This window comes from Typopeltis vanoorti, chromosome 13, assembly GCF_054136105.1.
Source record: "Typopeltis vanoorti isolate ZY-2024b chromosome 13, IOZ_Tvanoo_1.0, whole genome shotgun sequence".
In the NCBI taxonomy this organism is placed as follows: domain Eukaryota; kingdom Metazoa; phylum Arthropoda; class Arachnida; order Uropygi; family Thelyphonidae; genus Typopeltis; species Typopeltis vanoorti.
The window spans coordinates 37,823,384-37,839,905 of NC_143561.1; the positions used below are offsets into that span (position 1 = coordinate 37,823,384).

At 35.4% G+C, this 16,522-nt stretch overlaps 1 protein-coding gene across 1 annotated transcript in view; it reads left to right on the forward strand.

Annotated features, from left to right (window-relative positions):
- The window catches only part of eIF2A (eukaryotic translation initiation factor 2A), a 270,564-nt gene that overhangs the window by 131,147 nt on the left and 122,895 nt on the right, over window positions 1–16,522 (forward strand). The window contains exon 10 of the mRNA XM_090402822.1: window positions 4,078–4,146. Coding sequence (XP_090258948.1) covers window positions 4,078–4,146 — 69 coding nt within the window. The remainder of the gene's footprint in view (window positions 1–4,077; window positions 4,147–16,522) is intronic.

Sequence of the window (16,522 nt, forward strand, 5' to 3'; positions counted from 1 at the left end):
GTATATCCATTTTGTTAGGACTTTATTATCATCTACACTACAACATTATATACTTTAATCTTTTTATACCCTGACTTGATGCAATATTGCCTGTATTACTAATGTACCATGGAAGTTCAAATGACCAATACATACCCCTAATAGCACTTTAAATATCCTTTTCATTACAGAAGTCAGTAACAGTTACATCAATTAATGACCTGTCTCTCACCAATACATTGCATGCCCTTTCATACAGATGTGTGAATTCTGCTTGCATTTTCTCCAGATATTTTCTGTAAGCAAAACCTTTCACTGTTGATCTCAATTTTCTTCACTAATTCTTTCATCCTCCTCTTATTCTGTTTAACACATATGCATCTGCTACTCAGCACCTTTTCAGTTTAATTTCATATACAAAAAATAAATTTTTCTTCTTTACTCATTCCATTTTGTCATGTTGTACCATCATTTTTTATTTTGAATTTAATTTTGAAATCTGAAAACAAACCCCAACTCAATATCACCAGAGTTAAAAATCGGTACTATCAACGTAAGAAGCCTGAATGGCAAAGAAATGGAGCTATCTGAGGAATTAGTTAAGTACCAGATAGACATAATAGGGGTGACTGAAACCAAAAAGACCAAAACTGGTGAGATCTTTCTGAGCAATAAATACAAAATGTTATACTCAGGCAATGACAATCAAGGAAAAGGATTAGCCATGGTATTCAACACAAAATACCAGGCTAATCTTCTTGAATGGCAGTCAGTCTCAAATAGAGTAATGTGGGCAAATATGAGAATGGGGGAACTGGACAATGAGACTTATTTGTGCCTATAGTCCCACAGAAGGTTCTACTAAGGTAGAAGTGGAGGAATTTTTTGAAGCTTTAGAAAAAGCAACTGACACAATGAAAAAGGAAAAGTTGGTCCTTGTTGGGGATCTAAATAGCAGAGTAGGAAATGATTGTGAGACATACAAAAATATTTTGGGAAAATTTGGAGAAAAGGGCAAAGCTAATAATAATGGCAAATATCTGTTGGATTTCTGCTCAGGACATGGACTGGTTATTACTAACACCACGTTCCAACATAAAAATGTGCATAAATTCACATGGAGAGATGAGGCAAGGAATAAGAAAAATCTCATTGACTATGTTATTGTTAATAGTGATGTTTTCCCCCTGGTGCAGGACACCAGAGTGTACAGAGGATTTGAAATTGGAAGTGATCACTATTTAGTCTTGAGAAGGATAAAATTGAATTTCATATTGAAAAGAATAACATGTAAGAAAGTTTTCAAGCGAATAAAAGTTGAGCAGCTCTCAGATGTGAACTGTAGACTAAAATACACAAAGATTATTGAAGAAAAAATGAAAGAGTTTGAGAACAGGAAGTAAACCTTGGAGATTCAGTGGCAAGCCTTGAAGAAAGCCCTGATTGATACAGCTAGAGAGGCATGTGATGAAGTTGTCTGCAAGGATAGAAAAATTAGAACTCCATGGTGGACACAGGAAGTTAAAGAGGCAGTGAAGGAAAAGAAAAAAGCATATCAAAAGTTCCTGTCAAATAAGTCAGCTTGTGCTCTTAGAGAATATAGAGACAAATGCAAGAATGCTAAACACTGTGTAAAACTAGCTAAACAAAAATCATGGGAGAACTTTGGCATGAATATAGAAAATAAATATCAAGAAGGTGGCAAAATATTTTGGAGGTTGTTGAAGAAGCTTTGGAATGGAGGAAAGTGTGCTGTAAAAGGGGTTATAGATGATAAAGGTGACATGAAAACTGGAGAAAAAGATATCCGTGAAGTATGGAGTAATTACTTTGAAAAACTGCTAAATGAAACAAGTAGTGATGACAGCACAGTGGTAAAAAAACACTGACCAGGCATGCAAGCAGGAATACATATCCATACTTGAAGTAGAAAAGGCCATCAAAGGCTTGAAATGTGGAAAGGCAGCTGGAGTAGATGATATTCAACCAGAAATGCTGAAGTATGGTGGTATAAGAGTCTTACAGTGGTTGCACTGCATAGTTCAGAAAGCCTGGACAGAGGGACGAATTCCCAATGATTGGAGTAGAGCTCTCATAGTACCCATATATAAAAAGGGAAATAAAACTGCATGTGAGAATTACAGAGGTATTTCCCTACTGAGTGTTCCTGGCAAAATCTATGCAAGTATACTTGAGAAAAGGTTGAGAAGAATTGTGGAAGAAAAGCTTGGTGAAGAACCACCTGGATTCAGGCCAAACAGAGGCTGTCAGGATCAGATCTTCACTTTACGACAAATAGTTGAGAAAGCATGGGAATATAACAAAGATCTGTATTTAAGTTTTGTCGATTTGGAAAAGGCAGATGACAAGGTGCCAAGAGAGAGAAGCTATTCAATACGCTACAGTTATATGGTGTCAATGGGGCATTATATCAAGCAATGCTTAGTCTTTATTTGAGTTGTAAGTCAACAGTTAGAATTGAATGAAGTACAGGAAGATGGTTTAATGTTAAATCTGGTGTAAGACAAGGATGTACATTATCCCCGCTGTTATTCATTATCTATATGGATCACATTATGAAGGAAAGTGGTATTAAACATGATATCAAAATTGGAGATGTTAATGTCCGCTCTTTGCTTTATGCGGATGTTATTATACTTCTAAATAAATCCACTACAAGTCTGCAAGATTCTATGACTAAATTGAATAGCTGTTGTAATAGATATGGTATGAAGGTTAGCAATAAAAAGACAAAGACAATGAAAATAGGTAGAATCATTGAAAATGTGAACTGTTGTGAATGGAGAACCTGTGGAACAAGTAAAACATTTCAGCTACTTAGGCACAATTTTTACTGAAGATGGTAAATTAAATATAGAAATAGACAACAGAATCAGCAAAGCTGGTATGGTGGGAAGTCAATTGAATAAATTCATATGGAATAAAAGAGAAATTAGTCAGAACACTAAATTAGCTGTATACAAGAGACTGTTCAAACCAGTTTTAACTTATGGATCTGAGAGATGGGTCAGAAGTAAAACACTTGACCAAAGACTAGAGACCGCAGATATGAGAGTCCTGAGAAAGATTAGAGGTGTGAGCAGATGGCATCAATGTCAATATCATATTAAAAATGAGGATATTAGGAAAGAACTTGACATTGTCAGCATCCAGAAATGCGTTAGCAGAGCTAATCTCAGGTGGTATGGTCACCTAAACAGAATGGGCAAGGAAAGATTAGCAAAACAAAGTGTTCTCTGCCAGGTTGGCAGCAAAACGACCCAGAGGAAGACCAAGATATAGGTGGATTGATACGGTACAAAGTGCCTTAGACGATAGAAATATAAGATCTGATAATGTTGGAGTCTTGACAAGTAACAGACTGATTTGGAGGAAAATTGTAGAGAGGAAGTTAGTGGTGATATAATTTTTTCATGCAATACTATCATATCCTGTACACCCCTTGTGGGTACATGGCAGGAATTTGATGATGATGATACTCATTCCATGTATTCTTCTTTGGATCACCCTCCTTTCTTATGTATTTCCTCAAGTATAATTTATATGGTACTGAAATCCACTGTTCACCAGTTTCTTCTTTCTCCCCAACTTTTACTACATTTTTAACCATCTGTAGTGCATAATTATATTCATGAAATAAAAGAAATGCATATTACAAAAAGACTTTGCATAGAATGGATGTGATTAGATATAATGGTATAATTAATAGGTACAATTTAGTTTTTATACATTGATTACAAATTCTTAAATTTGACGATATCATCTACTAGATTGATTATCAAAAGAGATATTAGGAGTTCCTTATACACTGAAGTGTTACAAAAGAAGTTTAATTTATAATGATTTGTATTAATATATTATATTAATAGCTGTGTGTATTTTGGAATTATAACATGAAATTGAATTTTACACACACACACACACAAACTCTTGTTATAGTTGTATATAATGCCAAAATATGTTTCATTTTGAAGGCCAAATAGTATTAAGATATTAGTTAGCAGAATTGTCAATCACATCCTGTTTATTGAACTAATTTATTTTATGTACACTGACACTTGATTCATTTTTTCTTAGGTAAAGATGGTCCAGTTTATTCTTTAGCATGGGATCCTAATGGAGCAATATTTTGTGTTGTGTATGGTTGTATCCTTCAGAATTATGCAACATTTATACTATTAGTCAGATAAATTGATTTGTTAAAGTTCTAGTAATTAAAAAAAAAATCAATAAATGCAAGTGCAGTAGGAGTTCAGGGTTGGTTAAACAGCACCAAGATGCTTAAGGAACAATTTTGAATGCTTAAGGATAAAAGTATTACATGCTATTGAAAAGAAGTGCATTTTAATCATATTAATTATTGTCTATTGATCACTATGAATCTTGATTATTGATTATGCTGATATTAATTACTACCACTCTGATATATAATGACCTTAATCATGCATTCCATGAAATCATAATTATTCTTGGCATTCTCTGTGGATGTTTAAAAGAAATCATACTGTCAGTGCTTTTCTATTTAATTATAATAGAGTATCTTATTGTTTTGCAATGTTTATGTGAATAATTGAGGAATTCATGTAAATAATAATACAGAAAGATTACTCTTGCAATTATCATTAACATAAGATTAACATAAAAGTTCTTATCATTTTCTCAGTTGAGGGTGGTCTGAAATTCCTCTCTGCAGAACTGTTTCCATGTTTTTTAACATACACAATCACACATAGCTTGTATGCAATATTGTAATGATGGTGACGTTTTTCAGCCATAATTTGCCAAGAAATTTAGAAAAAATTTAACAGCAGAAATTTATCACCGTTCACAACTGCGACAGCAATTGGGAAGTTTAAACGAACAGGACACAGCTGTAATCGTCGATGGCAGCACATACGCATCCACTGAACTCTGTGTCGGTGTTTCTCAAAGTGTGGTACGCATACCCCCGGGGGTACGTGAAAGGCCTTCGGGGGGGGGGGTCGTGGCAATTTTCGGCTATGCATCATTAATGCATAGAATAAAAATCAATGTATCCGTGAAGTTCGAGATCGTAAATAATTCAGTGATAAACATTCCTGTTGTATCACTGAATAAGGTACAGAGACATCTGCAGGCTGTGCAATATGTTTCTCAACAAACAGTGCAATTAGAGACAACTGGAATAAAAATGGCACTAGCTAATGAATCACATTTCCCGCTCCCATAGAAAATGCTGTATGACTCAAGCAAAACCATATGTTGCACCGGTAACACATGGTTTTGTTTGAGTGAACGTGTTAAAATGAAGAAATATATAGTGAATGTGTTTTAGATATTATATAAAGAATTCAGTTGAAGAGAATTAGCATTTCAACTCAACTGTTGGCTTGTCTTCGTCATTTAGCAGCGTGATCTTTTGTTAATACTGCACCAATCATATGAACGCGGATGTGTGAAGTTTGAGAAACACTGCCCTACGTAACTGGAATGCTCTCTCACACACCGCAAGGAAGCAATAAAGAAATCGCATAACTCGGAACAGAGAAAATTTCTAGAAATGAAAATAATAAAAAACTGAGTATCGGCGTATAAGACGCCCCCTGTTTTTCAGACCTATTTTCAAAGAAAAAAAGTGCATCTTATATGCCGGCAAATACGGTACATCATCATAATCATAATAATCAAATTCCTGACATGTACCCTCAATGGATGTACAGGATATGATAGTACTAAATGAAAACCTTACATCATTATTAACTTCCTTTTGTAAACTCTAACATTATCAGATCTTATATTTCTATCTTCTAAGGCACTTTTTACTGTATCAATTCACCTATATCTTGGTCTTCCTCTGGGTCTTTTTCCTGCCAACTTGGCAGAGAACACTTGTTTTGCTAATCTTTCCTCTCCCATTCTGTTTAAGTGACCATACCATACCACCTGAGATTAGCTCTGCTAACACATTCCTGGATGCTAACAATATCAAGTTCTTTAATAATATCTTCGTTTTTTAATTGATGCCTTCTGGTCATGCCCCTAATCTTTCTCAGGACTCTCCTATCTGCAGTCTCTAGTCTTTGGTCAAGTGTTTTACTTCTGACCCAGCTCTCAGATCCATAAGTTAAAGTTGGTTTGAACACTGTCTGTATATAACAAATTTAGTGCTTTGACTAATTTTCTCTTATTCAATATAAATTTATTCAATTGACTTCCTACCATACCAGCTTGTTGAATCTGTTGTCTATTTCCATATTTAATTTACCATCTTCACTAAAATAATGCCTAAGTAGCTGAAATGTTTTACTTGTTCTATAGGTTCTCCATTCACAACGTAGTTGATATTTTTAATGCGTCTACCTAGTTTCTTTCTTTTTGTCTTTTTATTGCTGACCTTCATACCATATCTATTACAACAGTTATTCAATTTAGTCAGGGAATCTTGCAGACTTGTACCGGATTTATTTAGAGGTACTTCATCCGCATTAATCAAAGAGCTAAGATTATTATCTCCAATTTTGATATCAGGTTTAATACCACTTTCCTTCATAATGTAATCCATATAGATAATGAATAACAGAGGGGATAGTGTACATCCTTTCCTGACACCAGATTTAACATTACACCACCTTCTTGTACTTTCAATTTTAACTGCTGACTTACAACTCAAATAAAGACTGAAGTATTGTTTGATATAATGCCTCATCGACACCATATAACTGTAGCGTTTCGAATAGCTTCTCTCTTGGCACCTTGTCATATGCCTTTTCCAAATCTACGAAACTTAAATACAGATATTTGTTATATTCCCATGATTTCTCAACTATGTGTCATAAAGTGAAAATCTGATCTTGACAGCCTCTATTTCGCCTGATTAAAGCGTGTTCTTCACCAAGTTTCCCTTCAACAATCCTTCTCAACTGTTTCTCAATTATCCTTCATAAATCTTACCAGGAACACTCAGTAGAGAAATACCTCTGTAACTCTCAAATTCACTTTAATTTCCCTTTTTATATATGGGTGCTATGAGAGCTCTACTCCAATCATCTGGAATTGATCTCTCTGTCTAGGCCTTCTGAACTGTGCACTGCAGCCTCTGCAAGACTTTTATACCTCCATAGTTCAGCATTTCTCTTCAGATATCATCTACTCCAGCTGCTTTTCCACATTTCAGGCTGTTGATGAATTTTTCTGTTTCAAGTATGGGTTTGTATTCTTGATTGCATGTCTGGTCAGTTTCCTACCACTGTGCTGTCACTGATTGTTTCATTTAGCAATTTTTCAAAGTAATTACTTCATACATCAAAGATATCTTTTTCTACAGTTTTCATGTCACCTTTATCATCTCTAATTCCTTTTACAGCACTCCTTCCTCCATTTCTGAGCTTCTTCAATAACTTTCAAAATATTCCACCTTTTCCACCTATTCCACCTTCCTGATATTTATTTTCTGTGTTCTTAGGAAAACCTTCCCATGACTTTTGGTTAGCTAGTTTTACAGTGTTTAGCTTTCCTACATTTGTCATTGTATTTTCTAAGAGCTTAAGCTGACTCATTTGCCAGGAACTTTTGATATGCTTTCTTCTTTTCCTTCACTGCCTTTTTAACTTCCTGTGTCCAGAACTCCACCATGGAGTTCTAATTTTTCTATCCTTGCACACAACCTCACCACATGCCTGTCTGGCTGAATCAATCAGGGTTTTCTTCAAGGCTTGCCACTGAATCTCCAAGGTTTGATTCCTGTTCTCAAACTCTTTCATTTTTTCTTGAATAATCTTTGTGTATTTTAGTCTGCAGTTCACATGTGAGAGTTGCTCAACTTTTATTCGCTTTAAAACTTTCTTAAATGTTCTTCTTTTCAATATGAAATTCAATTTTATCCTGCTCAAGACTAAATGGTGATCACTTCCAATTTCAAATGCTCTTTACCTCTAGTGTCTTCACCCATGAGAAAAGATTGCTATCAACAATAACATATTCAATGATACTTTTCTCATTCCTTGCCTCTTCTCTCCATGTGAATTTGTGCACATTTTTATGTTGGAACATGGTGTTAGTAATAACCAATCCATGTTCTGAGCAAAAATCCAAAAGGTATTTGCCATTATTATTAGCTTTGCTCTTTTCTCCAAATTTTCCCAAAATATTTTTGCATGTCAGACAGTCATTTCCTACTGTGAGATTTAGATTCCCAACAAGGACCAACTTTTCCTTTTTCATTGTGTCAGTTGCTTTCTCTAAAACCTGAAAAAATTTCCTCCATTTCTACCTTAGTGGAGCCTTCCATAGGCACAAATAGGTCTCATTGTCCAGGTCCCCATTCTGATATTTGCCCACATCACTCTAATTGATATTTCCTTCCATTCAAGAAGATTATCCTCATATTTACTGTTGAACAGTATAGCTACTCCTTTTTCCTGATTGTTATTACTCGAATATAGCATTTTGTATTTGTTGCTTAGAAAGATCTCATCTGTTTTTTGCCTTCTTTGTTTGTCATCCTTATTATGTTGATCTGGCACTTATCCAATTCCTTAGCTAGTCGTATTTCTTTGCCATTCAGGCTTATGTTGATAGTACTGATTACTGTGCCTGTATTTCATCTTGGTCACATGAGCACAATGCATCTAACTAAGAATATGCATATAGCACATTATCAGGAAGTCAAACACATAGTATGAAAGGCAGGTTCCTGCAATCCTGAATGGTGCCCTGCTGAATATGGTGATGGAAGCCTGCTGACAGTCTCAAAATAAGTCTCCTATATTTTAGGTAAAGTGAAGCAGCCTAATTTCTTCAGCTTAGGTAAATGCTGTGGTGGATTCCAGGAATAATCTCTTTCTCTCTCTCTCTCTGATTTATACCTGCTGCTTTATAACAGTTTCTCTCTCTCTCTCTCTCTCTCTCTCTCTCTCTCTCTCTCTCTCTCTCTCTCTCTCACACACACACACACACTAGATCTAGCAATTCGTATCCATAGCATGGGCTAGTACTCCATTGGCAGTTCCTCCTGCTTGTTCAAAATAGTTAAGCTTGCAGGGACATAGGATGCTGTAGGTCCCAGATGGTCTAGATCAGTGATTCCCAAAGTGGGCGCTGAAGCCTTCTGGGGGGGGGGGGTATAGTGGAATCAGATGCATTTGGGGGCGTTCAGGCGGTTTAGGGGTCGGTGGCTCTTTATAGAAGAAATTAATAATATATATTTAAAAATTAATTATTTTCGTGATTTTGTGATTAGATAATCATTTATCTAATCGCAATTTAAAATTTAAGTATTGCATTTTAATTCATCTTATGCCCGTCTTACACGATCAATTTTTTTTATCAATTTTCTATTTCAATTATTTAATCATTTGAAAATTTACCATGTCAGATAGAAATAGATGTCAATTTTCTATGTCAATGAGAAAATAGAGCATGTATATATGTTTGTATAATAGGTTATGTTTACAGTAGCAAATATATTCGTTATATTTCATTTCAAAATATATATAAAATATATAAAACGACTTTTCTAATTGATTTGTACAAAAATAAACCCAATTTTATATAATTTAATATTACAAGTAAAATGGGGGCATTACAAAATTTGGGGTGTTATAATGGGGGGGGGGGGTTGCAAAATTTATGTCTTGCAAAGTGGGCGGTGGCCCAAAAAAAGTTTGGGAACCTATGGTCTAGATGATGGAAAGGATCTATTGTTGAGTAGATAACAATAGCTACTTCTTAATGTGTCTTGAAAACAGTATGTCATATCTTTTTAACACTCAGGAGATATTTTAGGAAGTGCCCAAGAAGAGAGGAAGTTGTCCTTGCTTGTCTCTGCATAGTTCGCAATCATGTTATGCATTTCAGATGCACAGTACTAACGTACTATAGGGTGACCAACCAGCCTCTTATGTATGGGCCCAACATTTAAAAAAAAAAACAACATTCTTATCTATTGAAGACTGATGAGCTGCCTATATGCAAAGAGCATAACATTTATCTTGCCATGTAATGTTCTTGTGGGCCTGCCAGAGCTGCACTCAGGAAACTGCAGTTTTTTACTAATCAGACTGAGCCACTATACACTCATGTAGATCTTGTCAGACTCAGAAAAATTACATGCGATTTTTAACTTTTTCCAAAGATTTTGTAAAAGTTAAAATTAATATTAATTTATGCCAAATTTTGATAATAAATTCATTTTTTATGTAGATACAACTTTAATTTCTTGTTTGTTTTCTTGTACATAACATCTTGTCTACATAACTGCGTAACTATTTTTTTTACCATGTATACTGCTGTAACCTTTGCAGTGGTGCAGTATGACCTTTGCTGTCCTTGCACCAATAAGCCACAAACCAACCAATCTTAGCTTACATCACCCACCACTGGACAAATGCAAAAGGTTTGGAGAAATGTGTGTTGTCACCCTTGACATTTCCAGAGCTTTTGATCATGTTCATGTCTTACTTCACGATCTGCTCATTAAATTGTCTTCCTTCCATCTAAATGCCACCCTCTGTGATTGGGGAAACCAGCTCTCCTGTTGTTTGCTCCATATCATGGGAGATGGAACTCTCTCCTACAAGCTTCACTGCCAATGCAGGAATGCCTGAGGACTTTGTTCTATCCCCTATCCTCTTTTTCTTATACATAAATGACCTACTCTACAGCATTAATATTAATCCTATCTACAACTTTGCTGATGATAGTATACAAGTAGTCCATTCGTGAAAATAGATACTTCACGTGCGAACATTTCATACACTGTTCATCCTCCTCATTTGACAAGCCATGCAGTATTCACATTCCAAACTTCAAGATCATCTGCAGCCAGTGCCTTAAACACTGAACTCTACCATCCTTCAGTACTACCAAAATAGTATTTTCCTTTTCTGTCATAAGAGAATCTCAGCTCACCTTCAGTAATACACAAATCACCAGACAGGATCAGATTATTATTATTATTTTTCCCTCTCTCCATGGATTAACATTTACCTCTGGCCTCTTTTGGCTTAAACCTATTACATCAGTAGCTTCTTCTCCCCCTGAAAAACTAGGCATTCTTTCCTGATGAGGACTACGTTTTACCTATCGAACTATTCATATGTTTGGGGTAATATATCTAAAACCTCCTTAAAAATACACTGTGCTATCTAGAGGAGAGCAATTTGACTCAAAAATGATCCTCTCTCATTGATTCACTTCAACTTCTGTTTCACAGATGCACTATTTCAGTTTTGTCTTTTTTACAGGTACTTCTAAGGACATTGCTCCAACCAAAATGGCAACAGTTATTCCTCTAGTTTCTTTTGGGCCTTTTAATATGAGATAAACAGCTATCCAGTATCTCTTTTTGCTACAATTGTAAACACACCTGCTTATCTTCTTTTATTCTATCTCTGCTCTCTGGTATAGCCTTTCTCACATATATATATATATAATGTTCCCCAACAACAACTTCCAACTCATCAAGACAAATGTCAAAAACTTATTCTTTTCCAACTGCCACCTCTGCCTCAAACATGTACTAATATGCTATAGGTTCTTCTGTGTGTGTGTGTGTGTGTGTGTGTGTGTGTGTGTGTGTGTGTGTGTGTGTGTGTGTGTGTGTGTGTGTGTGTGTGTGTGTGTAAAATACTTATGGGGACTTTTCAGTAGCTTGTTATAGTGGTGGTATCATAGCAAGAGTTGACTGTGGTTATCCATAATAACCCAGAAAGTCTAAGGTCATCATTGGCTTGGAAGTCATGTCACTTTAATTCCTGGTATGAGCTAGATTGATTTGGAATAATTAAGCTTGATTTCATATGAATTAATCCGTAATCTCTATCCAAAACAGATTTAATTAACTGTATCTTGAGAGGTAGTTTCAGCACATGATTTAAATGTCATGACCAGAATGATTTAAATCAAAAGCACAATTTTTTTTTTAAATCCATTCCATTAATATATTATAGGAAAGAATTATTACATGAGCAAGAAGCTAAGCAAAAGAGTAAAACATAAGAACTGAAATTAATCAGCTTTGGAGGAATGCTATAGCTCCTACTATGAATGAATGGAATTGACAGCTGATGATGCTGGGTGCAGAGATGACATATCACCCAGAAGTGGTGTGTAAATGCATGTCATTTAAAATTATTTTTTGAACGTGTCTTTGAAATTAGAAATCGATACTTCTGATTGGAAGTATTCAGATGTTATCCCAGTTCATTAAGAAAAAGACTGTCCACGCAGTTAGCCTAGTCGCTTTGCGCTTCGCAACCATATACCTGGGGAAGGAGTGTCCTAGGTTTGATTCCCATCCCCGACATGAGGAGCTTAAGGATCTTCCTCAGCCATAGCCAAATTAGCCGGTCTTGGGCATGGACAGCAGGGTCCCCCCCTCCCCCCAGTTTATCTGGGGGTTTTCATCCCACAAGCAGGCAAACCGGCCCCATGAACACACGGATCTACAGCCATAAATACTTAACATAAATAAATACATAAATAATGTAGATCCGTTTATCCCATAAATACTTAGCCCCCTTGAGGGGGGTTAAGTATTTATGGGACTCGACTTGCCCCCAACAGGGATGGGGGAGAAAAGGGAGGAAACTCTATGAATAAATAAATTAATTAATTAAGAAGACTTATCTAAAACAAAGAATAAGGCACTTGGTCTTATGTGTTATTTGATAAAGTAATGAACAAATTAGTTTTCATAAAGGATTCCCTTTTGATAAAGATGCTAAATTTTTATAAGTCAAAAGAAGAATTGCATATGGAAATAGCTAACATAATTCATATAAATTTTATCTGAGGTTTTGATAGCATTCAATGTGAGCATTCTGATTAAAATGTCCAAGGTGGGTACTGAAAATTATTTAGCAAAATCGATAGTGGGTGACATTTAAATGACAGATGCTTTTTGATAAGATTAGAATGTAATACTAAACTGATACAGATCGAGTGTAAAACCTTATAACCCTTTCCTTCGAAGAAGTTATACGATATATGAAGATTTGATTTTGAAGCTGATCTTAATATTAGGATTTTTACAATGTTAAGGCAACTAATAATACTCAGAATATTGCTGGTTTAGTTAAAAGGGACATAGGTTAAAAGAGGAGTTGCTTAATGATAAAAGCTAAATTACTAGGAGGAAACTTACATAGCCAGTGAATAATGCAAAGAACCACAAAGGCTTCTGACTCTGTTTCATTCTTGGCCCTTTTTTAATGGACTGGTAATTTGGGACTCAGGCAACCAGATGGTAATATGATGGTATAATACAGACATTGCTTTGTTATACAAGCCTCACATTTTCATCAAGCAAGCAAGAAAAACAGTGAAAGATTAGCTATTCGAAGAACCACAACAAAATTTAAGAGAGGCACCATCATAAGCATCAATGGAAAGGAAGTGAAAATAGCAAAGAAATTGGAATTTGATCAGTTGCTAGATGGGAAAAATATTGACAATGCATGGGAAGCATTTAAACAATACTTAAATGAAGCAATATCAGAATGTGTCCTGAGAGTTTGAAGAATAAATAGGGTAGGAGTCAAATGGATGTGTAATCTTATTAAGCAAGAGATTCATAAGGAAAGGATGATGTGGCAGGAATACTGTGTGCATAAGGATGCTGTCCATTATGAAAATTATAAGCAGCAGGCTAGAATAATCACAAATGTTGTACGGAAAGCAAAGGCTGATTATGAAAAGAAACTAGCTCTGCATATTAAAGACAACCCAGAAGAATTCTATCGATATGCTGCAAGTAAAAGAAAGGATGAATATTAAACAATTACTTTTCTAAATGCAGATGGCATGAGGGTTGCAGATGCAAAAGAGGTTGCTCAACAAATGAGTGCCCATTTTGTTAAAGTTATCAATCTGATGTATGTAACACTGCTACCTCTTCAGTGGATGAAGAAACTCAGGTGTATTGAGGACAAGGTATTAGAGCTGTTGCACAAACTGAATAAGAATCCAGTAATAGGGAATGATAGGATATCAGCATGTGTGCTAAGAGTGTTCAGCTGAACTGGCTATTCCTTTGACCAGGCTGTTTAATATGAGTCTCAGAACAGAGAAGATTCCACAGGAATGGAAAGAATATATGGTAATTCCATTGCACATGGGTGGTACAAAGACCAGTGTATCCAGCTATCGACCAATTAGTATCTCAGGAGTGGTGGTGAACATTTTGGAAAAATTCGTTAGGGCTCTCATTCAGGGTTGACAGTAAATCTCTACTTTGCAATGAGCAACCTAGGTTTACTAAGGGAAGATCATGTTTTAGCAATTTTTGCTCACATTCTATAAGAATGTTATCATTGAAATAAACAACAGGAATGGATAAACCATGATACTTCTGGATTTTACTAAGGCTTTTGACATAATACAGCATGGTAGGTGTGCATAAATTGAAGAATATGAGTTTGGGTTATAGAATATTAGCGTGGATAAGAGGATGGCTGACTGACAGATATCAAAAAGTCTACAAGGGATGTGAGTCTACAAGATCTAAGGTAACCAGTGGTGTACCACAAGGATCAGTGCTTAGTCCACTGTTATTCATTCTATACATTAATGATATTGAGAATGATTTGACAAGCAACATACAGCTATTTGCTGATGATGATGCAAAGATAGGTAGGGTAATCAAGAATGATGCTGATATGCGTTACTTGCAGAATGATTTGAATATGCTGGAATTGTGGCCATGGGAAAATGAATGTCGGTTCATTGTAAAGTCATTCACTTCAGCATGATTAGATAGCTAATGTCATATTATATTGGTAGGATTATGCTAGAAGAAACTGATGAGGCTAGGGATCTTGGATTGTTAGTAGATAGGAAGTTGAAGTTCAGGGGCCATATGGCAAAGATTACAAATACAACTCAAAAGATAATTGCAATATCGAAACAAACTTCCACATGTAAAGATAAGGGTCATTTTGCCTCTTTAAAAAGCCTTGATAAGACCTCACTTGGATTATTGTGCACAGGTCTGGTCTCCTGGTTTCTGTTGACATTCTGATATAGTGGAGAGAGAGAGAGATTGCAAAGGAGAGCATTAAAAATGATATCTGGACTGTGGAATACTGATTATGAAGACAGATTGAGAAATTGTAGACTGCAGGCACTAGCAAAAAGGAGAAAGAGGGGTGATATGATTGAGACTTACAAACTTTTGAAAGGTTCATGCAGGATTTCAGTTGATGGAATTTTTCAATTTATGGAGGGTGGGTAAAGGACGAGGGCGTCCTCGGCAGCTGAGAATGAATGCTGCTAAGAAGGGGATGAGGGCCAGATTTTTCTCTCATAGGGTGGTGCATGAGTGGAATAAATTGCCATTGGATGTTGTGAGTGCAAGCAATGTGAATGAATTCAAGAATAAGTATGATAACTGCTGCATGTAGGTGTGGCCTTCCTTGATGAGTCCCTGACTCCCTGGAGGTCTCTCTTAATAATAATAATAATTAGAAAAATATACTGTCAAAAAATTGTTACAGAAATTTAGTAATTTTCCAGTAGCAATATTGACAAATTGACAAAAAATATTTAATTTGGTATAAATTAAATATTTAAAAAAAAATCAATATTCCTGGTTTAATCCTTTATCCAAGAGTGCAAACCAAAGTTTGCATGTAAAGTATCTTCACACCTGGGCTAATTGTATATAGAGGCTAATGAGTAGTGGCCCTCCCTATAATGCATAGCATTATACATGCCCTCAAGGATGTGTGCTTTGCATTATGGGGATGTGTGCTTTGCATAATGACTTCACATCAATTACCAAGGCATCAATTGGTGTGAAGTCATTAGCCTCTATATAAAAGTATCCTAGTTGTGAAAATACTTTACACGCAAAGTTTGGTTTGCTTACACTTGAGTAAAGGATTAAATCAAGAATATAATTTCTTGGCATCTTATATTTATAATATAACCAAGTGTAAAAACTTTCAATATCTAACTGTAATCCAGAGTAAATTAATAATAAGGTGTGACACCTGCATTACTTCAGTGTTGGTATCTCTTCTGGGTCTGGCTTGCACTGATACACAAGTGAAAGGGTGTGTACTTTTCATTATGAAATACTAAGGCAATTGGTGCAAACTCATTAGCCTCTGTATACAAGTAGTCCATTTGTGAAGATAGATACTTCACATGCAAACATTGCTTACACTTGGATAAAGGATTAAACCAAGAATATAATTTCTTGGCACTTTTAATTTATAGTATAACCAAGTGAAAAACTTTCAACATGGACTCTTTAGTGCTTGTCGTTGGAAATCAAAAATAAATATTGTATGTAAAGATGGCAAAATGCTTAGGAAGCCATTTAGAAAGTTTAAAAATAGAGTGCCACAAAATTTGAATCAAATATCATAAAAAGCAATATATAAAAAAGAGATATTGGGAGTAATTTTTTGTGTTGTGAATCCCACTCGAAAAAAAATATCGTAAACCTATCATACATAAATACTGTTGGTGTGCTAAGGGCTATATAATTCAGAAACCAAACATGAAAATTTTCTACATTACTTCATTCCTCATTAAG